Genomic DNA, 26,002 nt, shown 5'->3' with positions numbered 1-26,002 from the left:
CCATATGGGAATTATCTTCAAGCAACAATAAAGGTCACGGTACAAAGACTACTGGACTTCCGAATGTACATCAGCCAGGTTTAAAAATGACCTGCCCCAAAAGAGGAGGAGGAGTCAGAAGCAGATCCCAAATTGAACTAGAAGAGATATCATTCCCTTATTGATAATTGGTTAAGGATGATCACAGTTGCTATGTGAAGCCATAAATGACAGAATCACACAGCTTGCCAATAATTCCATTAGATCAGCAGGCCACAGCCCTGGATGCAACTGAGAATCACTTGAGAAGATATTTTTAATGACTTCCTTTTTGAAATATTTATTTTTAATTGTGGTAGAAATACACTTACATAAAATTGACCATCTTAATCATTTTTACCTGTACAGTTCAGTAGTGTTAATTACATTTACATTGTATGCAACCAATCTCCAGAACACTTTTCATCTTGCAAAGCTGAAACTTTGTATCCATCAAACAAGAAGTCTTCATGTCTCCTCCAACCCCTGCAGCCACCATTGTACTTTCTGTCTCTATGGATTTGACTACTTAAGTATCTAATATATGTAGAATTGTACTAAATTTGTCTTTTCTGTGACTGGCCTATTTCACTTAGCATAATGTCTTAAAGGTTCATCCATGTTGTAGTATGTGTCAGAATTTCTTTCCTTTTTTTGAGACTGAATAATATATCATAATATGTACCTGAGAAGATTTTAAGACACCAATGCTCAGGCCTAACTCAGACTAATTAAGTAAGAATCTCTGGGGAGGGATCCAGGTGTCAATGTGTATAAAATTCTCCCTAGGGGATTCTGAGATTGTAGCCAGGGTTGAGAACCACTGATGGCTTGCCAACACCTGAAACTGATTAATTTGCCCCTCACTCTTGCTCTGCTCCTGGATTCCCTTCTAAGAGAAAGGCATAACCCAGTGCTTTCCAAAATTTACTGCACATTAAAATCACCAGGGTTTTTTTTTTTAATTTTTATTTTTTTTAATCCTGCTTCACAGGTCACATTCCATACCAACTACACCACAGTATCTGGGGGTAAGGTCCCGGCATCAGATTTTTAAAGATTCCAGGTGATTCCAATAGGCAGCAAAATTGGAGACCCACTGCATAACCATGGACCAACGGTCTCAGACTAGAAACTTGAGGGTTACCTTCGATTCCTCTTTTTCTCACCCTTCAAATCTAAATTCTCCTCATCAAGCCCATTTGACCTTATCTCCTAAAACAGTGGTTCTCCAAGTGTAGTCCATGGACTTAATAAGATTACCAATTCATCCTGGTTTGCCCGGGACTGTTCTGATTTTCTCATTGCAAATCCCCAGGTTCTGCAATTTCCCTCAGTCCCAGGCAAACCTACACAGTTGGTCACCCTACCAGATGAGCAGCATCAACATCACGTGGAAATGCCAATGATCAGGGCCCAGCCAGGGACCTACTGATTCACAGACTCTGGGATGGGGCTCAGCATGCTGCCACGTGCCCTCCAGGTGAGTCTGATGAACACTCAAGTTTGAGAACCACCGCCCTAAGCAACTCCCAAGTCTTTGCACTACACAGACTGACGGCTCCTCAGTAGTAAGACACTGCCGGCTGCCATACTGGGGTGAGTACAGGACATTCGGCAATGTTTGCAGACATTTTTAGCTGTCATAATGAGAGGAAGATGCTGCATGGCAGACACACCTGAGAGCAATAACTTAAGCAGACCCTGAGAATGACCTGTGGTCTAAAAGGAATGTGTGTTTGGAGTTCCAAGCTACAGAATCCGGGAGTAGCCAACCTGAAGATTCATTCCTTATCAAGAACATCTGAACCCCTGGCCCATTCCATGGAACAGGCCAGCAAGCGATACAGGGGATCGAGGCCCTTTGTTCTGGTGTAAACAAAGGTTGCCAGGGGGAGGTTGTTAGAGGGAGGGTGCTCAGTGAAAATGCTGTATGAACTGCATGTTTTTTACAAGCAGGAGCGGTTCTCCAGTCCAGCCTTACATACAGCCATGGGTCTGCCCTGTATATAAGTTCCCTTCAATAAACTCTATGTCTTGTTCACTGGCTCCAAGTCCCTTTGGCCTCTCAAACATGGTGCCATCCCTACTAAAGTCAATAGGGTTCTGGCACGACAGATGCTACTGGCATTGAGTGTGTAGAGGCAGGGATGCTGCTAAGTAAATATTCTACAATGCACGGGACGGTCCTGGGCCCTACAACACAGAATTAAGCATCAGTGCTTAATTAACAGTGCTAAGCTTGAGAAACTTTCTCAGTGGCTTCAGTGCCCTTAGCTATGGGCCTTATCATTTCAATCCTTATTTCCCCAAATCTCTCACCTCTAGTCTTCCTCCCCATTTTCTATTTCCCATTTTAGGAGAGCTAAGCTGCCAACTAGATAAGTATTATGAATCTGGCAACTTCTAGAAGTTCTGTTATCTGAAATCACCTATCCAGTCATTATAAAACCCACAGCTGCACATATAGCACAATTTCAGAAAATGAGGTTCCCACATTTTCTGAACTATAAGTTTAATTGGTACTGCTTTTCAGGTTGGTTTACCAGAGCTGACATTGTGAAGCCTCTCAGGGGCTACATGACACTTTTTTCTTGTTAAATTCATCAGTGAGTTTTAGTAATATATGTAAAAGTGCTCGGGACTAATAACAAAATATTATCCCTCCTTTGGATGAGATATGTACAAACGTATTTCCAAAGGCACTGGGTACATTTTGGTAACTGTTTAATGAATACTGCTAGATGACACTGCTCTTAAAGTGTATTAAATGTTGCAATAAATACTGAAATATATTAGACTGACAACTTTCTGGCATTGCTAATTGATTTAATTTACTGACCATTCACTTATATTTGCCTCATCTGCTCTCACTTAAAGGCTGCAAAGAGTGACGTTTTTGTCAAAACAATTTGGATGAGACCGATAAAGAGAAAAGGGGCAGGTGGTGCCCAGTTGGCCAGCTCCTAGGCCCACAGGTGGATCATGTTTGATAAGAACCTCTCTGCAGGAAAGACATGCATTCTGCTCGTTTCTACTACAGTGCGTTTCTTCTGCAAATTGTACAGTAATTTATAACACAGAAGATAATTATAAATACATTTATATTAGTCCTTAAGACTTTTTCTGGCACACAAATAATGGTCTATATTTAAAATGACAGTTCTCAGAAATCTTATATTTAACATTCCTTTGTCTTTTTTTCATGTTAGGTCAGGACTCATTAAATATTTCAACTGTTTTGCCTAAATTTCATAGTGAGGAATGCAGAATACAGAACTATAAAGTTTACTTTTTTTTTTTTTGAGACAGTCTCGCTCTGTCACCCAGGCTGTCATACAGTGGCACAGTCTTGGTTCACTGCAACCTCAGCCTCTTATGCTTAAGAGGTCCTTCCACCTCAACCTCCTGAGTAGCTGGGATTACAGGCATGTGCCACTACGGCTGTATAAGTTTTGTAGAGATGGAGTTTCGCCATATTGCTCAGGCTGGTCTTGAACTCCTGAGCTCAATCTGCCTGCCTCGGCCTCCCAGAGTGCTGGGATTACAGGCATGAGCCACCATGCCCGGCCAAGTTTGTTTCTTTTAGTTATAGCAGACATTTCTTAAAACAATATTTACACATATCTAGAACATTAACAAAATATTTTGAAAATATGGGTAGTTCTAATGCATTTAAAACTTTTATAAGTTGTCATAAGTTTTATAACCATAACAAAAACAAAGATTCACTGAAAACAATATAGTTGTACATTTCAACACTATATCATTTGAAGCTTCCTTCAAGGTACAGTAAGGCTCAAGTTGTTGGCTTCGTATCACAATGCACTAACATCAATTTTCCCATTGGATACTGTTTTATGTTGCAATAATCTTTATGTAAGTGTCATTGGATTATCATTCTGTAAAAGTAATAGTATTCTATGTGCTAATATGCTCCATTTCTTACTTTATGCCAATTTCACTTACCCCCCTAAATTCTAATACCTTCATTTAATCCATAAAAATGCCAATTTGCTAGTGAGAGAGCAGGCAAGACTTACCAGGATTTGGTAGTCTTTGTGGAGAGGCGCAGGCAGCAAACGGGGCATGTGAAGACACACCTGAAAGTTAGAGCCAGTTTATGTAGAAAACATTCTCCCCAAGGCACCTAAAAGTAGGAAAAAAAAAAGATGAGAGGTATTCCAACACCTGTCAAAAGTGATTTGTGAAGTCACTTAAGTTTTCACTTAAACACACACACACATAGAGGGAACTAGAGCTTAGTTTTACAGCAAATATTTTTCTTGTTTTCTCTAAAACAATTTTGATAGCCAGGAATAATGCACAGACATTTTGTTCCCTGTTTTATTATTTTTTTCTGGTTCATATTTTAGCAGTCATTTTCAGACAGCTTGATACTTACCAGCTATAAAATGTGCGGAATTAGATGGGTTTGTTTCTCAGGAATGTGAGACCCCTGACTCCATCCCAATCTACTTTCAGGGGGACCAGGTGGAATAGTTTCAGTTGGGTTCTCAAGGCTCTGACCAGTCCTAACTGGCTCAAGATCATCTTAAATGGCTCGTAGATTTCTCTTTACCTTGTGATTTGGCAAGTACAACTAACCATTGTGGGAACAGCAGGTTTGAGTGGTTTGGGAATCCATGTGGTTTGAAATTTCATTCTCCTACGAGGAAGGTTTGTAGGATAGAAATGAACCTACAACAGTCTTGCGTTTTATTCACCTGTCAGTATATTAATATCTCTATTTCAAATCTATGCAGTTTCAATGGGTACATTTATTGATTGCTTGAAAAAACATTTAGGATTTCTAGAAGCTCATGGAAAATACCCTAATGGAAGAATAATGATTGTGAACTGAGCCAAAATGAGATGTTCATTTTTACACAACATTTACAAATCAGGAAATAGATTCAACAAACATTCACCAAATACCACTCTTACAGGCCTTTAAGCTTTTTCAATGGTATTTTTCAATGGTTCTTACCTGTTATTTGTGTTTTAATTTATTGCTCTATTTTCAGTTGATGCCACTGTTTTTTTGTTCCCTGTAGATCAGGTTCATCTGCTCACTTCTGATGTACTAGAAAGCAAACTCCAAGATGGCAGGAACATGTCTTTTCCATTTTAGGATGAAGTATGGAAGAAACTTGCAGTCAATATTTGCTAAACTGACTTGTTTTATTTTTATAAATCAACAGCTTCCACAAAGTACCAGGTGGTAGGAGACCAAAGAGCAGTATTTGGTTTTTAGGTAGATACTTCAGCAAAGAGTGTGAGTGAAATTAAGGGACTTTTCAGTTTGTTCAATTGATGGTTTTGTGATCTGTTTTATTAGACCAATACTATTTTCCCTTTAGACTCTTAAATTATTGTGCAAAGCATAAACTCGGCATGAAATTTTATATAATTTTAAAACTTATTTCAAACATTGGAATTTCCTATTGTCTTTTTTCCTTTTGAGATATGTAAATGTTAAAAGCTTGTTGCATTCTTGAGTAATTTGATTATATCTTGAGGGTTTTTCCCATTATATGTGTCTCCAGTTTTATTACGAGAATCAAAGTTACATCGTTCAAATTCCAAAAATTTCCGTTTAAATAATCATGAATAGGTTATTGTAGGCTGTTTGCCTGTAAATTGATGCCATGTCGTGGCATATCTGCTTTCATCTCAGAATGATTTAACTGTTTACGTCTTAGGATTAGATTTAGAGTTAGAAGCTGTCAGGCAGGATATATTTTCAAGAAAAATAATTTTCCCATGCAACTAAAAGATCAGTCTATCAGTTAATCAGAAGCAGTCTCTTGGTATGACTCTTCTTAAAGTCTTGATATCTTTTTTTCAAAAAGAAAATAGCTTTATTGCTTTTCCTGGAAAGTAATATATGCTCATTTACCCAAAATCAGACAGCATAAAAATTCAAAGGAAAAGGAAAGTAAAAATCCCTGAAAGCATCACATTTTTGAATAACTATCTTTTCAGATCCCTCCTCCTCATTCTCTGGTTTTCTTTAGTCTATATACGCCTGTAATTTTTCTTTAGTCTCTATTTCTTTAGCTCTGTTTCTTTAGTCACAGAACCTTAAAAACCAACAGATTCCATTAGGTATAATTGACCTATCAGAATTCATTTGTTGTAAGTATACATGTTAATGCCTTCGGTTGAACTGAAGTTAAGTGTAAGAGAGGTGACTTTCATCTCTTCCTTAGGAGGAGGTATTTCCCCAGAAGTCAGCCTCGGAGGAAATTCCTTGCGCAGCCACATCTCAACCAGAACTGCTTAGTGAGCTGAGCCTCCTCCCGTCTTTCCCCCGCGGTGGCCCACCTAACTGCAGGGCTGAGGAGGCTGTTCCTAAAGAGACTTGCCCACAGTCGGGATTCCATTTGGGCTGAGGAGTCTTCACCGGGCACAGCGAGGCTTGCAAGTCCTGACAGGAAGTGTGGAGGATTACTCAGTCACAGGAGGCCTTGAAACAGCTAATCAGCCTTTAATTAGATTCAGTGAACCTGAATGAAGCCAAGATCCTAGTGCTTGAGGCAGCTGACACACGCTACCAAAGCTCTGAAAGGACAGAAGGGCCTGGGCTGCCTACAACGCCCTCAGGCAGCGAGAAAGTGGCAAAACCCTCCCTGACAGAACCATGTCAACCCCCTTTGTATTACCTCAGAGTGACCACAGACAAAGGGCTCATTGGAACCTGGAGAGAACCCCAATGGACTTACCATTTGGCTTCTCTTAAAACCAACTCTCCCAGTTCTTCCCCTAACAGGAAGACCCATCCAGCCTGCAGTGGCCTGGGCCTGAGGTTATCCTGGCATCTTCCACCTCAGAATCTGCCTTGGCGTGTTCTAATTACAGACACCGAGGTGGATGGAGCTCGCAGGGCATTTAGGAGAGAGGAGGCGAGGAGACTCAGGTCCATTGATTATTCTTATAATCCCTATAAGAATCTAAAAATACATTTCAACATTTATAGGAAAGTGAAAAAATGTACCACATTTTACAGTTGTTGATAAATGTGTAAAAGCTGTGTCATTTCTTTTTTTCTTTTTCCATGTTTTTTTTTGAGTTGGAGTCTCGCTCTGTCTCCCAGGCTGGAGTGCAGTGGCGCGATCTCGGCTCCCTGCAAGCTCCGCCTCCTGGGTTGACGTCATTCTCCTGCCTGAGCCTCCTGAGTAACTGGGACTACAATCGCCCGCCACAGCGCCTGTCTAATTTTTTTGTGTTTTTTTTTTTTAGTAGAGACGGGGTTTCACCGTGTTAGCCAGGATGGTCTCAATCTCCTGACCTCGTGATCCGCCCGCCTCAGCCTCTCAAAGTGCTGGGATTACAGGCGTGAGCCACTGCGCCCGGCCAAAAGATGTGTCATTTCTAAGCAAAAATTAACCAGTCTTAAGAGTGTGAGATCCAGCTAGGACTTTAGAGATAATTAGTTCTCTTTGTCCTTGAGAAAAAGCGAAAATCTAGAGAGTTAAATGACTCAGCTAAAGCCACACATTAGTCCACAGCCACCTCACTGTAACAGCCCACGGTGATGCCATGTTTCTTTTGTTGTTTGGTGTGGCAGCTTTGTGGCATAGTCACACTAGCACTCTTGAAGATTTCAGTGAATCCAGGGAAATGGGAATGTTTTGTAAGAGAATATGTTGTACTAAATAATTTAATCCCCTCATCAACCTGTGAGGTAGATACTAAATTATTCTTTTTATAAATGAGGAAACTGAGGCACAAAGAAGTTAAGTAACTTGCCCATCATCACACAGATATCAACATTTCTTTTAATTCCCTCGAGATGAAATGAAATAGCAAGAAAGCAGGGGAAGTAGAGTAGTAAAGATTAGGTTGTTGGGGGCCAATCTCAGGTATCAAATGGCAGAATCAGTCCTCCCAGGGACCTTCCCTTCCATCACGCTGAACTGTGCCAGGAAAAATTGTGAAAATCTTTGAAATGAACAAAAATATTACTTGGTATCTTATGTAGTATATCTTTCCTGTTTATTTCTGTGTTTGAGCTACTTTACAACTCTGTACTCTTAGAATACTGATAGCAGTACGAAAGATTCTTGTCCATGGAAATGCCAATTGTGTCCTGTAGAGATGCAGTTCATTATTGCCATATAGATATTGATAGATACAGATACCAGCCAATTGATTACAGCATTTCTGACGGCCTATACATGTGTGTTTTTAAAAAAATTCTCCTTTGAACTGGTTATAACATTCTCCTGTCTCTCTCATTAATGAGCAAATTGAACAGAATCTTTGGTATACATTTGCTTTATATTTATATAAGAGTCATGATTTGCCTTTAAAAAATATTAACCCTTAACATCTGCTTGGCCTTCCTGCATGTGCATGTGTGTCGTATGTGGTTCCTCCTGCATGGAATGTTTTGCCTACTTCATCTAGATCAAGGATCAGCACTCTACAACCCACAGGTGCAGGCTGGCTACTGCCTGCTTTTATAGGGCCTGCAAAGTAAGAATGGCTTTTACATTTCTAAATATTAAGAAAAAATTTTAAAAATAGCATTTCATAACATATAACAATGATATGAAATACAAATTTTTGCACTCACAAATAAAGTTTAATTAGAACAGTCCAATTGATTATCTGCATATCGTCTACAGCTGCCTTGTTTAAGCTACGATGGCAGAGTTGAGTGGTTGTGAGAGACCATACCACCTGCAAAGCCAAAAACATCCGCTAGCTGACACTTTACAGAAAAAGTGTGTTAAGCAATGATCTACTTCATGCTGCTAGAGTCTCAGCATCACCTCCAAGGCATTGTCCCTACCCCTCCATTCTGGGCTGCGTTTCCCCTTCCTGATGCATATAATACCCTGTGTGTGTGTGCAGCCATTGCCGTCCCTGCTATGTGGCTGACTCTCTCCTTATAACTCCACACCTAGTCTGTAAAGCCCTGAAGGACGTGGGTTTTGTCTTATTTACCCTTCCATCACCAATGCCTAAGATAGTGACTGACACATAGTTTGCACTCAAAATTTGTTGAATAAATGCTTGTCATCCTGTACTGGGTAACAAAGGCATTTGCATAGCATGGTATTCTGAACAAGTATTTAACAACTGCCTAGCTATCAACCTTATTTTTAAGATAAGATGACAGAAATCAGTATCTATCTTAATCCCCAGAAATGAAATGATACAGCAAGGAAGTGTGCGGGTAGAGGTAGTGAAGACAAGCTTGCTGGGGCTTGGCAAGAGTGGCTGTGCTCTGAGAAGGTACAATGTGCCTGGATGAGAGCACATGTTTAAAACGTCTTAAGGAGACTGCCCAGTTCTAACTAATGTCCAACCTGGGCAGAGATCAGTTGTACAACTTCTGGGAGTAGCTTTCTCATTGTTTTTCACCTGCCTACTTATCCGTGGGTTTCAGAGTCCCTTCTGCTTGTCTTTCCAGCTCCATTAATTCTTTGGTTTTTCTGCTTTGCCCTTCTTGTCCTGTGAAGAAACTTTCACCTTGCTCTTGTGGCTTCCTGTTTCACTCAGTGTGTTTCACCCATGCACCTCCCTGGAGTCTAGTTCTGCTTTCTCAGGCAGCTCTTTGTGCTGCTCCAAATTTTCACTTCCAGAAGGTATCATTGGTGAGGAAACCCAAGGGGTCATGTCACATTCAGTAATCAATACAGGATTTATTGATTAAAGTAGCTTAGAGAATAAAAATATGGTTAGGAACAAGATTTTCAGAAAACTTTAAGCGCTCTTACACAACTAAGCAGTGTACGATTACAAGTGCTCCCCAAACTGGCATCATTTCTTTTCTGAATCTGTTGATTCTCTTCCTCAGTCTTCAGGTGTGCTTCTCCGCCTTGTCCTGCTACAGGATTTGTCACCACTTGGGTGACCTAAGAATTCCTTGGTCCCAGACCTGAAATCATGTGGAGTCTTATACCTCCCCCACCTACCATAGGCCTCAGCACAAATGTCAGTTCCTCAAAGGAAGTGACCTTCTTTCTGTTTCCTTTGCAACCCTCCCACATCTGGCATATTATAGAAGCTACAGGAGGTATTGGCATGGATAAGATCACATTTCCATTTCCCACGTGTTACGGGTTGTATTGTGTACTGTAGCCCTCCCTCTGAATTCATGTGTGGAAGTCCTAATTCCTAGTACCTCAGAATGTGAACTTATTTAAGAATGGGGTCATTGTAGATGCAATTAAAGTTAAGACAAAGTCATACTGGAGTAGCGTGCGCCCCTAATCCATTATGACTAGTATCCCCTTTCACATACAAAAAGGGAAAATTGGAAATACAGAGACATGCACATAAGGAAAACACCACGTGAAGCCCAGGAACCAGAAGCTAGGAGAGAGGCCTGGAACAGCTCCTTTACCAGCGCCTTTGGAGGAAGCATGGCCCTGCTGGCACCTTGATCTTGTACTTCTAGCCTCCAGAACTGTGAGAAGAAAAAATTTTATTTTTTTTAATTGAGACAATCTTGTTCTGTCGCCCAGGCTGGAGTGCAGTGGCATGATCTCGACTCACTGTGACCTCCGCCACCTGGGTTCAAGCAATTCTCGTGCCTCAGCCTCTCGAGTAGCTGGAAATAGAGGCGCGTGCCACCAGGCCTGGCTAATTTTATTTTATTTATTTATTTTGGTAGTTTTAGTAGATACAGGGTTTTGCCATGTAGGCCAGGCTGGTCTCGAACTCCTGACCTCAGGTGATCTGCCTGCCTCAGCCTCCCAAAGTGCTGGGATTACAGGCGTGAGCCACCGTGCCTGGGAAAGTTCTATCGTTTAAACCACTCGGTTCATGGTACTTTGTTACGGAAGCCTTTGCACCCATCTTTCTTCTTCCTAACCCCAATACTGCGATTGTGGGTTTGTTATCACTTAGAAGCCATTGCCATTTGAATTTATTGAATTTTCTGCTTTTCCAAACTGAATGTTTCCCCTTGTATTAGTTCCCTTTTGCTGCTGTAACAAAATTACCACAAACTTGGTGGCTGAAAACAACACAAACTTATTATCTTACAGTTAAGAAGGTCAGAAGTTTGGAATTAGTCTAAGCTAAAGCCAAGAGTTGGCAGGTCTGGTTCCTTCTGGAGGCTCTGAGGGGAGAATCCATTCCCTTGCCTTTTTCAGCTTTCAGAAGCTTCCATGGCTCCTTCCTTGTACCACTCAAACCTCTTGCTTCCATCGTCACGTGTCTTGTTACTAAGGTGGATTCTCCTGCTTTCCTCTTATGGGGACTGCTGTGACTTTATTGTGCCCACTAGGATTATCCAGGATATCCCTGTCTCTATATTCTTAATCACATTTTCAAAGTCATTATTGTTGTGTCGTATATTCACAGGTTCCAGGGATTAATTATGCTATGCACATCTTGGTGGGGGGCATTTTTCTGTCTGCTCTACCCTCTTTCCATCTATTTCCTTTCCAAATTTCATTCATTTTCCAGGGTCCTCTTCTAGGATTCCTCTACTTCAGCCTACAGTAGTATCTGTCTTTGTAATTATAGTCTATGAACCACCACAGGGCTTGGTCCTAGATCTCTAATTGTTGGGCATGAAGTCACCTAGTCCTCCAAATGCACTGAAGGGAAGGTGCCAGAAGTGCAGAGATCATTGTTTTCATTCTTCTATCTCTCTTGAAATCCGTGACATTAGCTGTGGACCCAAAGATGTAAAATACTGCTTGATGGAAGGATTTGATTTTTTTTTTTTTTTTGGAGTAACTAGATGCAGACGGGTAAATCCAGACCTCTAGATTTGCCATCTCTTCTTCCTTTGTCTACATGCTATGGAAGTAAGACTGAGCTTGGGTGAACAGAGTAGATAGCCAAGATCCCAAGTCATTGTCTACCCATGAGCAAGCTCTCCTGAATAGAGCTGGTTAAGCAGTTAGGCTTGACTTTCACATTCTTACTGTGTCCTTCCCATCGCTATGGAAAATAATTATCGTGACACAACCCTGACAACCTCTAACCAGTCCCAACAAGGTTTAGGGGACTTTATGAAGCAACTTGTAAGAAGAGGGAAAGCCAAGGAAGCCTTCACTCTGCCTTCTGAAGCATCTGGCAGCCTCATGACCATCAGAGCTTAGATGATTCTTGAAAGCTGGCTGCCCTCATGCCATGCTCTATATGCAAAAATCCAAAAAGAGAAAGATGTGAGTCTCTGCTCTTCTATAAAAGTGGGTCCAAGCCACCGTAGTCAGCTCCAAACTTGCATACCCAGAGACAGCCATGTCTTTCCTTTTCATAGCTTTTGGACTAGGGGACTCCTGGCCTTTAAAAACAATAGGCTTGTTTTTCATTTTTAAATATTAGTCATTTACAACTGGACAGACTTATAGGCCTACTCTCCTCTCATTTTGGATATCAGACTCTCACTTAGTTTAGATTTAAGGAGAAATAATTTATAGAGAGAAAGAGCTTGTATTTTGGAGTCAGACACACTTTAGTTCATAGACTAGATCTCTTCTACAGCTATGTAATCTTTGGAAATAAAAGCGATGCCACCTCACAGGATTGGTGAGAATATTAGATGGGAATGATGTACACATTGCCTTGTACAATATTTGGAATTTAATGGGCAGCGAAGTTGGGTTATCTTCTTCTTCCTCCTCATTTTAATCCAGAAATTCCTTGCTAAATGAAGAGGATTAAATGCTGGAAACACATATAAAGTAGGAATACACAAGGATTGTTTGTATTTGGGGGACAGGATGTGAAATAATGTAAAATAATTTGCAGAGGATTATGTCTTAGCTTGGACTGTCATAACAATACCACAGATTGGGTGGCTGAAACAACTGAAGTTTATTTTCTTATAGTTCTGGAGGCTACATATTCCAGAGCCAGCCAACTCAATTCCTGGCAAGGATTCCCTTTCTGGTTTACAGAAGACCACCTTCTCTCTGTCCTCACATGGCAGAGAGAGAGAGAGAGAGAGAGAGAGAGAGAGAGAGAACAAGCTCTTATTTGTCTCTTATTATAAAGATACTACCCCAATCAGATCAGGACCTCACTGTTATAATTTCATTTAGCCTTAGTTACCTCCATAAAGGCCCCATCTGTAAACACAGTCACAATGGGAGGTGGGGCTTCAACATATGAATTTGGGGTGGAGGGTGACACAGATATCCAGTCCATACAGATTTCAAGGTCATGTTTACTGTTGAAATTTTCTTTCATTTCAGAGTTTACCTTGGGCATTTTATTGCATTAAGATTGAGAAGAATGCTTCTTTCCCTGCTTCTGCCTTTCTGGACTGTGGTGGCATCAGTCAGTGCTCTGGCCTTTCCCCACAGCAGTGGAGATGAGTGGGGTCTTCTCACAGGTCCCCTGATGCACCTGCCCAGTGAGAGTTCCTGTGGTTCATTACAGATGAAATGGACTTCTCATGCTACCTCAGTTACCAGAATCACCCTCTTTAGAGTCTCCTCCCCTCCAAAGATGTCATCTTTCTACATATCATGCCTTCCCTGTTTCTTCTCCTAAGTCAATTGTTCATTGAATGCATCAAGATGCCAGTTGCTGCTACATTTATTTTCATTGCTTATTCTGATATCTCTGTATCTCCACTCAATGCAGCAATGCTTTACTCTGAAAAAGCATTTGGTCACAGTGTTTTTGTGCAAAGCTGCTGCATGCCTATATTTTTATTCATGGTATCTGATGGTATTATATAAAACGGTGTCTTTTCTTTTTAAGGGACCGAGAACACTTTTTTTTCCCAGAGAAAATAGAAAAGAACAGGTCTGAAGGGGAAACCACAAACAGGGGTGACAAAAGCAGGTACTAAGGGAAAGACATCTCATTTGCCTTGGTGGTCTGGGGAAGTTTTTGTCAAAGGAATTGCTTTAAAAATGCTGAAGTTTGTGGAAAAATGGTTGCATGCACACCCCAGTGAGACTTATCTAATATAAAAAGAATCTGGGAATGGTTGCATTGTCTTCTTAATTCACTCCAGCAATATTTATTGATTATCAACTGTGAGCCTACACAGTGTCTGGTACATATGAGGCACTCAGCAAATATCCTCAAAAGAAGAGGAGAATACACAAGTCTTAGGGATTTGATTCTAGGAGTGAGGGATCTGGCGGTGGACACAAGTCAGTCCCCAGCTTTCTTACAGCTCTAGTTTGGGAATGCAAACACTCAGTGAGTGAATAAATAAATACAAAAGCAAAATTCAGGCTATGATAACTGCTATAAGGAAAACAAAGCATGACATGTGTGTGTGAGAGAGTAACAGAGGAAGGGGACTGTTTGTAGACAAGATGTGAGGGGAGGCATTATTCTACTGCAGCCTGGAGAATGGGGAGTGAACCATGCAGAGACCTGGAGGAAGAACCTCCAGGTAGACAGAACAACAAATGCAAAGCCTTTGGGTGGGAAAGGCCACAGTTTTTGTGTGAATAAAAGAAAGGGGGCTAATGTGGCTAGAGCAGAGTGGAGAGGAGGAAGGGAGCAAGGGGCTCTGGTCAGAAATTTGGATTTTCTTCTAAGTGGAGTAGGAAGTCTTTGAAGTATCTTAGACAGGGAGTTACATAATCTCTCTTTTGCAGAGATGAGCAAACTATGGCCCACGGGTAAATCTGGCTAGTCATAGTTACACCCATTCATTTAAGTATTCTCTAGGGCTGCTTTTGCTGTACAATGACAGAGCTAGCAGTTGCAACACAGAACAAATGGCCTGCAAAGTCTAAGTTATTTACTGTCTAATTTATTATTATCATTATTATTTTTTTGAGACAGGGTCTTGCTCTGTCACCCAGGCTGGAGTGCAGTGACATGAATAGTGATCCCTGCAGCCTCGACCTCCTGGGCTCAAGTGATCCTGCTAAGTAGCCGGGACCACAGGTCCCAGCCATCACACCTGGCTTTTTAATTTTTTTGTAGAGATGGGGGTCTCACGTTGTTGCCCAGGCTGGTCTGAAACTCCTGGGCTCAAGCAATCTTCCTGCCTTGGCCTCCCAAAGTGCTGGAATTAAAGACATGAGCTAGTGTGCCTGATCTATCTGGGTTTTTAAAGAAAAAGACTGCCAACCCTGTTGTGTTGTGTGAAGTATGGCTTACAGGAGGGAGGCTGGAGATGAAGAATGTGATGTGTTCAACATATATTTTGGAAATAGACTTCTAGAATTGACCAATGGACTTGTTGGGGAGGCATGGGGAGCTTAAAAGATGACTCCTGCATGTTTTGCCTTGAGCCAAAGTGGTGCCATTTATTGAGATTGGGCACTACTATAGACTGAATATTTAAGTCCTTCGAAATTCATATATTAAATCCTAACCCCCACTGTGATGGCATTAGGAGGTAGGGCCTTTGGGAGATGATTAGATCATGAGCCCTCATGAATGATATTAGTCCCCTCATAAAAGGGACCTTAGAGGAATCCCTTGTCCCTCGAAAGCTAGGATACAGGATGCTGTTTAAGACCTGGAGAGCAAAAATGAGGGAGGTACCAGGAAGGAGTAAGACAGGTAGTAAAAACTCGGGGGTGGGGGGATAAGAAAGAGAAACAGGATGGTACACGACACTAAGCTGGTGCTACCAAACAGCTAAGGCTTCACTGCTCTTGTGGTGTTTCACTGAGGAAACAGGAGGGCTGGGAGGGGACTTGCCCCACATATGGTATAGGCATCAGAAGCCTCATTTATGCATAGTCTATTCACTTCTCAAACATAAGCCTAGTGATGGTTTCTTCTAACAGCTTATGGAGGTGTAACTTACATATTATAAATTCACTTGCTTTAATGATTTTTAGTAAATTTACCATGCTGTGTGGTTATCAACACAATCCAGTTTTAGAACATTTCCATCACTCCAGTAAGATGCCACGTGCCAACTTACAGTTAATCCTTGTTCCCGTTCCCAGCCTCAGATAATGACTATTCTTCATTGTCTTTAGAAGTTTGCATTTTCCGAACATTTTAAGTAAATGGAATCATGCAATATGTGGGTTTTTGTGTGTGGTTTCTTTAGTTCAGCATGTTTTTGACAGTCCTCCACATTTTGGCGAGTGTTAATGCTTTTCAAAAAATTGCTGTATAGTATTCCATTTACTTGTTTAGATATGGCATTTAGTTGTGTGGATATGCCACATTTTGTTTATCCATTCATCTGTGGATGGACATTTTTTTGGGGGGGCAATTATGATCAATGCTTCTCTGAACATTCCTGCACAAGTCTATGTGTGGACATGTGTTTTCATTTTTCTTGGGCACATACCTAGAGGTGGAATTGCTTGCTGGGTCATATAAACTTTCATTTAACATTTTAAGAAATCACCAAACTGTTATATTCCTACCAGCAATGTATGAGGGGCCTATTTACTCTAGATATGTTTTCTATGAGAGGAATATGAGAGAATTTGAGATCAAACATGGGCTGTAGGAAGAAACGTATTCAAAATACTGTTCATTAAATGCTTTCAGACAATAGGGTGGGAACAAGTTGTTTCTTTACACTGGTTTCAATCTTGGTTGCACATTAGAATCATCTGGGGAGCTTTAACAAGTCGTGATGTCCAAGCCATGTCTCAGACAATTACAATAAAGATGCTGTGAGGGTGGGTGGGCAGGTATTAGGGTTTTAAAACTCCCCGGGTGATTTCAGTGTGCAGGCTGAGAAGCTCTTCTATGAAAAAAAAAGTTTGTCAAGTCATTCACCGAGATAATGAGTTAAATAGTTACAGCTGAAGACAGACCGTGTCTATAGGACACGCTGAGTGAGACTGGAGAAGTTTTATGGCTATACAAGGAACAAAGGATGTACTGTCTGGCAAACAGTAGCTTTTGTAATTATCTTCATATACTTTTTCCAGTATTATTTCAGCCATGAAGTGGAGGAGAGAGGAGGATAACTGAAGGGGGTAAGTGGGGTGGGAATCAAAGGTTTCAATGGTCCATTTGTTTTAGATGGGAGAGACTTGAACAGTGTGAATGTCAATAGACACTCCAGTTAAACAGGAGAAGAAATAACTGATGGGTAAGAACCCACCAGAGGAGAGAGATGGCAGCTCAGGTAGAGGGACTGGCCCTCGTTAGGAGGAAGGATGGCTCCTCTGTCTTAACAGGAGGTTAGAGGTAGAGAATGAGAAAATATTGAGGCAAACGTTTTGGTTTGCTAGCAGGAAGATGAGGGAATTTCCATCTATGCTTCCCTCCCCTCTTTTCAGTGAATTATGATGTAAGGTCATTTTGTAGAAAGTGATTTGTGAGGCTGGGCCCAGTGGCTCACACCTATAATCCCAGCACTTTGGGAGGCCAAGGTGGGTGGATCACTTGATGTCAGGAGTTCAAGACCCAGCCTGGCCAAAATGGGGAAATCCCATCTCTACTATTAGCCAGGCGTGATGGTGGGCACCTCTAATCCCAGCTACTTGGGAGGCTGAGGCAGGAGAATCACTTGAACCCAGAAGTTGCAGTGAGCTGAGATCACACCACTATACTCCAGCCTGGGTGACAAGAGTGAGACTGTCTCAAAAAAAAAAAAAAAAAAAAAAAAAGACAAGTGATTTGTGAGAGTGAGTGGGGAGAGAGGGCAGGGTTAAATCCTTGAGGAGAATGAAGAAGATTTGACATAGTCATTGTTGAGTGTGAGAATGTAAGTTCCCTTGAGAAAAATAGCAGGTCTACTAGGCAGTGTTGAGAGTTGAACAATTCGAAGATATAAAACTGTATGACACTGATCTACTCAGCCCCTAGGGGCAGGCAGGAGAAAACAGAGAGTAGACTTGCTCCTGAGTCCCGCAATTTCTCCACGGGCATTTAGAAAAGACAGAAGGCCAAAGGACTTTAATGTAAAGCAGGAGTGTTTCACATAGGGACTATAACATCTGTGGAGGAGGGATCGAGAAAAGGGGTAAACTGAAGGGTCAATGGAAATCAGAGGGGCAGTGGAGAGGCTGTGGGCAGAGTGAGATGTGTAGACTACATGATTATGGAGGGAGAGATGTCACAGAACTGTACGTAGGCACTGATGGGTTGCCCATATGAGTAATGGCAGAATTTGTCCTCATTTCCTCACCTACTCACTCTTCATCTCTTTCCAATCTGAACCACACTCCAGGTGGTTACTTTTACTAAGGTCTTAAATGACCTTTATGTCTTCAAATCCAAGAAACAGTTTTCAGTCCTCATTTTGCTTGATTTTTCAGTATAATGTGACATTATCAACCATTCTCTGGTCTTGAAATGGTCTCTTTCACTGGCTTCCAGGACAATACATTCTCTTTACTTCTTCCTGACTTTGGGCTCCTGTTTACTGGTCTCCTTTAGAGGTCTTTCTTTCTCTTCCTGTCCATTATATTTGGAAGTGTCTGAGTAAGGTGTAGTCCTCAGCCTTCTTGTCTATACTCTCTCCCTAGGCAATCTCATCCGTGCCTCATGGTTTAAATTGCTACTTCTCATCTTAGAAGTTTCTTTGGAGCTGTAAGCTCAAATATCCAATTCCTATTAGTTATTTCCATTTGGATGTCTCAGGTTTTCAAATTCCTTATTTATTATTCTGAAATTATAATGTGTCCCCAAATCTAGTTCTTTTCCGACATTCACACCTGAGTGAACCTCATGTCTGGTTAGGCAAGTCAGAAATCTAAACACCATCCTTGATAACCTCTCTTTCCCTCAACTCTCCATATCTAATCCACTGTTCCCATCAGTTTTGCTTCCTAAATATTCTTAGAATTCACTCATTTCTCCCCACCTCCAGTGTTATGACCAGATCCAGTCTCTATCATCTCTTGTCTAAATTACTGCTCAGCTTCCCAAAGGCCTCTTAGCTTCTTCCCTAACTCCCTTCCAGTCCATTCGCCACACAAAATCTCATAAACCCCACCCCCTACAAACACAAATTGCATCATACAGCCCTTGACTTAAGCCCCCTCCAATGACTTCCAGTTGCTACTGCTCCTTGAATAAATGCAAAAGCTTGTCCTCAAGCCCCAGCATGGTCTGGCCCTGCATCCGCTCCAGGCACACTGGCCTTTCTGTGCAGCAACTCTGTCCTGCCTCCTCCTCCTCGGTTCCAACTTGTCCCAGCTCTCAGCTCACATTTCTTCAGGGACACTTTCCTGACCACCTTGACCAGGCTGGGCTCTGCCATCATTTGCTCTCATGGAATGGTGTGCCTTCCCTTTATAGCTCTTACCTCAGTTTGGAATTACACATTCACTTAGGTGATTATTTGACAATGTGTGTCTGCTCACACCAGCCTCTAGCCTACATAAGAACAGGAACCACATCTGGTTTTGCTCATCTTGTATCTTCCCCAATTAGCAAAATACCTGGGTCTAGAAGGTGCTCAGATTGTGTGTGTGTGTGTGTGTGTGTGTGTGTGGGTTTGTTATTAAGAACCATAAGATCTAAGCAGAAAGATATCTTAGAAAACATCTGCTATCTGTCATTTTCAAGTTGAAAAGGCAGAGGTTTGGAGAGGTGGGAGATTAGGGGGTTCATTTATATACTGCCACACAGCTAGTTGATGGCAGAGCTGGAATCTGAATCTGTTACCCACCCTCCAGGGAGGCTGGTTGACACTAATGGGTCATTTTCCTGCCTGGTGCCGTTTCGCCCAATAGAACCAAACCAAGCTTAGTAAAGCAGAGCAGAAACTTTATTTATTAATAAAGAAATGGATAAGGGAAGCTCCTACTCAAAGCACCTTCTTGCCAGATGGGAGGATGGGGGCGGGTAAAGGGGGATGTTAAGAGCTCTTAGGGCAGCTAGGTGGAGACTGGGGCGCAATTCCTGAAAAAAGGTGGGTTCTTCCAGGAGGGCTGCAGTGTGCACAGTCTTTTGTACTTGGCACTTTTTGTGCCTAACAAGGTACATTTCTGGCCCCTGGGCGGAGGTCTTAGCATGGTAATGAAGCAAGAATGCAGGTCAGGGCAGTATTGCTGAGCTACTTCATGGTTACTGGCATCTGGCCTTCCTTTCTGTAAGCAAGCACAGCTGCAAGCACAGGTTAATTTCACAGGTTTGGGGGCTTCCTGAATTGGGGTTGTTGCCGTGACAAATCCCCATCTCTTTCCGGTTCAGTGAATTTTCCACCTCCACCTAGGAACTATTTATTTATTAGTATAAATACTCAAGTAGTGCTCTCTCCCTCTCTTGGTTTTTTTTTTTTTTTTTTTTTTTTAGTGAAAAGAGCTGTCTGTGCTTAAACAGTGCTTTTTTGGGGGGTGCTATACCATCACAAAACATCAAGCCATTGGCAGATAAAATAGCATACTCTGGAGAAGAGGGAGATGCCATTTTAAGGACATGCCTCTCCTCATCCCTACCAACTTGCAGCAGTGGTAGGGATGCTTAGTAGGACCCAGGAGGCATGCTCCTCCTTCCTCTCCCCCTGCCGAAACTCCCCAGCCACAATCATTAAGAGGAAGCTTAACAAGGCTCACAGGGACACATGCTTGCTCCCTGGAAGCTGTGGACTCGTCAGAGAAAGCTGCAAATCCGATTTTCCCCTGTTGCAGCAGGCAATCATTTTTTTGCATGATCAGATCACAAGCTGATTATTAAAGCTGGTTTGCACTGTGTCCAGAGGCCACTTTTTCCTGCAAGTAGGTTTCTCTTGCACTGCATAGAGCAGGGGAGCCCTCTGGTGGTAATCTGTAGGAAAACCTCCTGAGCAGGAGGGATTTGCTTAATTTGGGTGAGAATTCTTCATATTCTTTTCCCTTGCCTCCATAAGCCTTTTCCAAAATCGTTCATTAGGGCTGGGCGCGGTGGCTCATGCCTGTAATTCCAGCACTTTGGGAGGCCGAGTAGGTCACCCGGCCCACCGAGTCACTCGGACCACCCACTGAGGCGGGTAGGTCACTTTAGGTCAAGAGCTTGAGACCAGCCTGGCCAACATGGCAAAACCCCTGTCTCTACTAAAAATACAAAAATTAGCCGGACGTGGTGGTGCACACCTGTAATCCCAGCTACTTGGGAGGCTGAGGCATGAGAATCACTTGAACTAACCCAGGAGGCAGAGGCTGCAGTGAGTGCCTCTGCTCTCTAGGCTGGGTGATAGAGCAAGACTCTGTCTCAAAACAAAACAAATCAGCCATTATAGGTAAACCTGGCCTGTTGTAAGCCATCTGAACAAGAAAGTTCATACCATCAATGGACCATTGCTTTTTGGGGTCAAGATTGCATTTCTCCAGCCCCTTTTTGCTAAAGAGCCCCAGGACTGATGAGGAAGACAAAGCTATGGATTGTGAATGTGGCCCACATTGTAGAGGGGAGGAGAGGCCCTGACATGCTGTTCTGAAGTGAGTGACAGACATGCCCTCCAGGTGGAAACACCAAGCTTGGCATAGCACTTTAAGGTTCACTTATATAACATGTGATCCAAATCACCGGGAGGAGGGCAGCTCTGAGCCAACAGGAGGTCTTGTAGGTGTGGGGCTGGGACCAGGGGGCTGGAGAATAACGGGCAGGTGGTGGAACATGCGAACATGCTGGGGCTTGGCTGTTTGCAGTGGGGTTTGAGAAGATTAGAAGAATGAGGGTGGAGAGAAGGGAGAGGTTGACATATATTCGACACCTGTAGTGTCCTCCTTCAGACAGGAGAGTTAAGAAATCCAAGTCGCCTGTGATTCAGGAGGGCAGAGTCCAGGCAAGCAGAAGAGAGGGGCTGGGCCCAGGCAGGCACCAGGAACCAGGCTTTGGGAAAGGAGGCAGCGTCTGATTTCTTGAACCTTTCTCAAAAGGCTAGGAATATCTAGTCCTGTTTCTCATTCGAATGTTTTTGGTATGTCCTGTTTTATTAGATCTGTTTGTATTTAGTTTTCATTTTCTCGGCATAGAACAGCCATTTTAAAGTAAAAATAAAATTTTTCACCATTTTAAAACATTAGGCAATATATGTTTGAAAAAGTTAAAAATCACAAAGAGATCAATATTGTTTAATCGTTACTTTTTTGAGGGAAATGCAGTCACATTTGCCTGTACCATTACATACACCATTACTTGGACATTCACACTCAATTGGGAACATACATTACAAAAGAGAGAGGAACTTTTAAAACCACATTTAATTTTTAATACAAAACCTGTTGCACTATTACAGGTGTGATACAGAAGTGACCCTTTCATGCACAGATAAATTTCGCATCTACCAGTATGGAAGAGGAAAAACTGTGTTTTTATTGTTCTCCCAAAATATTGGCAAATTTAAAGTAACTTTTAATCTCTGTGCTCTCTGATGCCAAGGCAAACCTGTTTTGTCTTTTTGTATTTTCAATAGACAGGTGGATCTGTGAAAAGTGAATATAGAGACATGAAAGTATTTAGGGCCATCTTTACCTGGGATTACTTTAAATTATGCTTTACCTACATATATCAAAGACGCCAGGTTACTAGGCCTTCTGTGCCCCATAGGCAAAGCTCTGAAGATTTCATCAAGAAATCTGCTGTCAATATGTAGAAAAGTTCACTATTTCAGTTTCACAGCAAAAAAGGCAGGGGGAGGGGGAACCCAGTACATATTTAAGTAGATGCTTTCCAATCCCATTCACTGCATTAATTAGCTTACTTCTTATACAGTACAACATAAACATTGCATGTTTATTTGTATGTAACACCTATAAGCATATAGCATCTACACTTTAAGTGTATTTACAAATTCAACAAAATATCTACATATAAAAAGCTTTACTTAAAATTAAACTTGATGCAAGTTATGAGAAACCAATTTATTGGCAAATGAAACTGAGCATTCCTTCAACCATAGGTTGTTATAGATTTTCATATTTGGAAGTAACCCATTTGATAGATATTGTTTATGAATATGATAGAATATATATTTACTTTTTAAACTGCAGATGTAATCCCTTGGACCGTTGGCCTTTTAAGCACTTGTCAGATTTCTTAGATTCTGAAATGTGTCCATAGCAATTTGCATACACGTTGTTTAATGCTGCAGAGTTTTGAACACGCACATAGGTAAAGTCTTGGAGAATAATATATTACTGTTGGCATGCTGTTGTATGCTTTTAGTGTTGGAATAACTTAGTTTTTAAAATTAATTTTCTAGCATGTTGACATCTTTCTTACTGAATGTAACAGAAATCATAGAGGACCACAAAATCATCATGTGCTTCAGTTGGTGACAAAGCTTTTTTTATGCTTATGAGGAAATGCTATTTCAAATAAACTGTCTTCTTACTTTTATTTTCGTGTTTTCTTCTTTTCCCAGCATTGCAGTTTTCATGAACTCTGCTTTTTAAAAGTTACTTTTAGACAATGACAGTAATCTAGGACTCAGAATGGACTGGACCAGCTGATAGAGAATGCAGTATGTTATGGAATGCTTAATGTCTGAAGGCACTGTATGTGTCTTGCCCTGTGTTCTCTGGAATAATGTTTGAAATTTAATTTGAATGATTTGTTTTTGATTCTTTCAGTATGGCACACATGCCGAAATGCATTGCAATACACCTTGTTTATGCCTAAAAACAACCCAACATAGAAATGATGTAAAAAGAACACTGTGCTGCTGTAATGCCTGGAAGATTAAGAAGCCTACGGAGTAACAGGAGCCAAGAGTAGGTAACAGTTCTCGGTAAGCATCAGCAATGCGACTGTCATAATGAACTCATTTAGCAAGTATATACTGTACATACTGTTCCTAACAGTCTCCCAAAAAGACTAACGACAGCTATACATAGAGTCACCAATTTCACAACAATGTCCACAAAGACATTGAAGTTCTAGAGAATACTACAGTAACACTCTTGACAATGAAAACGGAATTCATATATAGGGGTTCTGCTGAGGATAGTATAAACAAAGTATCAAACCATGTTTTCATAACATACACGGGTATGTCTTTTAAATGTGGAGCATTTTTCATGCATCATATTGAACTGTATCCTGAAGAGGAAATAACAGGATCTGTTGGTGATGTCACATTATTTTTTTACTAGTTCTGAGGAAATCAAGAATACCCATTTTGAACGAAAAAGTATGCACTTTGCATTCCAGTTCACATTAACATATCATTTGACTGAGTTATGTTTTTGCTCTAACTATTCTCATAATATTAACATACAGCAGAAAATATACTCTCTACCCATATGTTCATAGTATGAGAGGGCTGACAAACAAGTGCTTAGGATAAACATTCTAGAGAAATGGAATATTGGCAAAGAGCTTAAAAATTAAACAAAGGAATTCATGGCGTTGACAGGAGAAGGTGCCTCTGAGCTTTCATTTCCTTCAGCCGGCTCTTTCTCTTTCTTACCACTGTATTGTCCAATAAAGGAGCCATCCTCATTGAACTGGCCATTAACCCCTTCTCCATAGTCAACTAGGCTGTCGTCACTGTCTTCTTTTTTCACAGTCCTGTCTGAAGGAGTTCGACTTCCTTTTTTCAAAGGCTTGTGGTCTTCTGCGTCACTGGAAGAAAGAGAAAACATTTTTGTTGAGATTGGCATTTAGGTAACATTTTTTGTTTTTAAAGACCGTGCATGCAAATTATGAGAAAGCATTTGGAGTCCTGGGTTTGTCTGGCCAAATCTAATTGTCAGGTTGACTCCAATAACGAGGATGAGTTGGAATGGAAATCAGGAGCAGAAATGGTTGAATCATGAAGTCTTCAGTAGAGTGGATGGCTCTCAATTGTGTATGTTAATTTCAATGACAAATTCTGATTCCTGAGTTGAAAGCAATCCAAAAATAATCACAAGCATTAAATAAGAAAGAATTAAGAAAAGGAGAAAAATCATCATTATTTTGAATTCAAAAAGGCAAAAGCTTATGGCAAGTAAAGAAGTTAGTATGTTAAACTGCACAATATCTCTGATTCCTTGGTTGTGAATGGAGCATGATTTTGGTTAGGTGTGAAATATGGATTTTTTTTTTTCTGAGCCAGAAGCAGAAGCAAAATCCTGCATTTCAAATAATTTTGTTATCAATGCAGGCCAGACTGTAAACTTCAACCTTACCTTTCAAGAGACCTACAAATCCCATTAAAAGGATGCAGAAGAAACAAATGAAAATAGCCTAAGAAGAAAAGCAAAATCCTTATACTGATAGTACACAGGTGTTTTTTGTTTTTTTGTTTTTGTTTTTTTGGTAAATATTTTAGTTAATGAGTAAAGATTTATTAATCTGGAAAGAGACGCACTTTAACTTAAAAGCACTACATTTGTACTATGAATGGCATGCCAATATATTCTAAAGAATGTGAGTGATTCCAAACATGTAATAGCAAATGCTTCCTACACTCATGTTAACCCCCCAGCTCCCTTATTCCATGTGTGTTATGCAGCCTAACCATGCTGGATGGGAATCTGAGGAGTGTACTTTAATAGGACTTTACAAGATTCCATTATTACAATTTTTTGCTTATTTCTCTTTTGAACCCCTAAGCACAATTTCTGGAAGTTGAAGAGTAATCATTATGTTTTTGAATGTTTACCCTTATGGTCAAATAACTAGTTATGCATATTGACCTATTTTTAAATAGGTAACATTTGTGACAAAAATAGAAAAAGGCAATGACAGGATCCAACATTTTGTTTTCTTTCAAAGAACAAAAATGCAAGGCAAAATAGGAAACATATACAATATTAATAAAAATGAAAAAGCCTTAATATACAAAAGGTATCACGGGCTGCAGTATTTAATCTAGCAATTTGTGCTAAGACTTTACTGCTCCCTCTGTTTCAGACAGTGACTTTTCTTTTTCTAGCCAAGATACAAATATTTCAAGATGCACAAGTATCCTGGCTCTTTTGTCAATAACTTTTACTAGGGAAAATTTTTCAATTTTTCTCCAAGAAGAAAATCTCAAGTCTGGGAAATAATGCTAGCATAATATGACACTGGCATATGCCACTGAAAACAACCTGTTTCAGTAATAAACGATTTCTTGTTGCACACTGAATAAACTATATGATCATCATTGCTAATAAACAACTGGAGAGGAGTCGTCTTGGGGTGGCCTGTGTTTGGGGGCACTTCAGAGGACATAGCATTGAGTGTCTAACCTGTTATGAAA

The 26,002-nt window shown here is 40.9% G+C and overlaps 2 protein-coding genes and 1 long non-coding RNA gene across 53 annotated transcripts in view; 1 reads left to right on the top strand and 2 right to left on the bottom strand.

Annotated features, from left to right (window-relative positions):
* LAMB4 (laminin subunit beta 4) overlaps positions 1–6,240 on the bottom strand; it is a 110,643-nt gene extending 104,403 nt beyond the window's left edge. Inside the window, exons 1-2 of the mRNA XM_021936169.2 lie at positions 5,009–6,240; positions 4,062–4,168 (exon numbers count right to left, since the gene is read on the bottom strand). The gene's annotated coding sequence lies outside the window, so the exon portion shown is untranslated. The remainder of the gene's footprint in view (positions 1–4,061; positions 4,169–5,008) is intronic.
* LOC103883158 overlaps positions 1–6,297 on the top strand; it is a 33,735-nt gene extending 27,438 nt beyond the window's left edge. For both annotated transcript variants that reach the window (XR_001901118.3, XR_645284.4), the window contains 3 exons: positions 1,337–1,501; positions 2,899–3,060; positions 6,234–6,297. This is a non-coding gene — a long non-coding RNA (uncharacterized LOC103883158). The remainder of the gene's footprint in view (positions 1–1,336; positions 1,502–2,898; positions 3,061–6,233) is intronic.
* A 15,589-nt stretch (positions 6,298–21,886) lies between these two features.
* Positions 21,887–26,002, bottom strand: part of NRCAM (neuronal cell adhesion molecule) — a 304,888-nt gene continuing 300,772 nt past the window's right edge. For 22 of the 50 annotated variants that reach the window (XM_021936170.2, XM_017957085.3, XM_017957089.3 and 19 more), the window contains 2 exons: positions 24,945–24,956; positions 21,887–24,396 (listed from right to left, as the gene is read on the bottom strand). In XM_021936170.2, coding sequence (XP_021791862.2) covers positions 24,159–24,396; positions 24,945–24,956 — 250 coding nt within the window. In that variant the 3' untranslated portion in view covers positions 21,887–24,158. The remainder of the gene's footprint in view (positions 24,397–24,944; positions 24,957–26,002) is intronic. The other 28 variants (XR_004183175.1, XR_004183176.1, XR_004183177.1 and 25 more) reach the window with 5 other exon arrangements.

Source organism: Papio anubis, chromosome 4 (assembly GCF_008728515.1).
Source record: "Papio anubis isolate 15944 chromosome 4, Panubis1.0, whole genome shotgun sequence".
Classification (NCBI taxonomy): Eukaryota; Metazoa; Chordata; class Mammalia; order Primates; family Cercopithecidae; genus Papio; species Papio anubis.
This window is presented reverse-complemented; position numbering and strand designations above follow the sequence as displayed.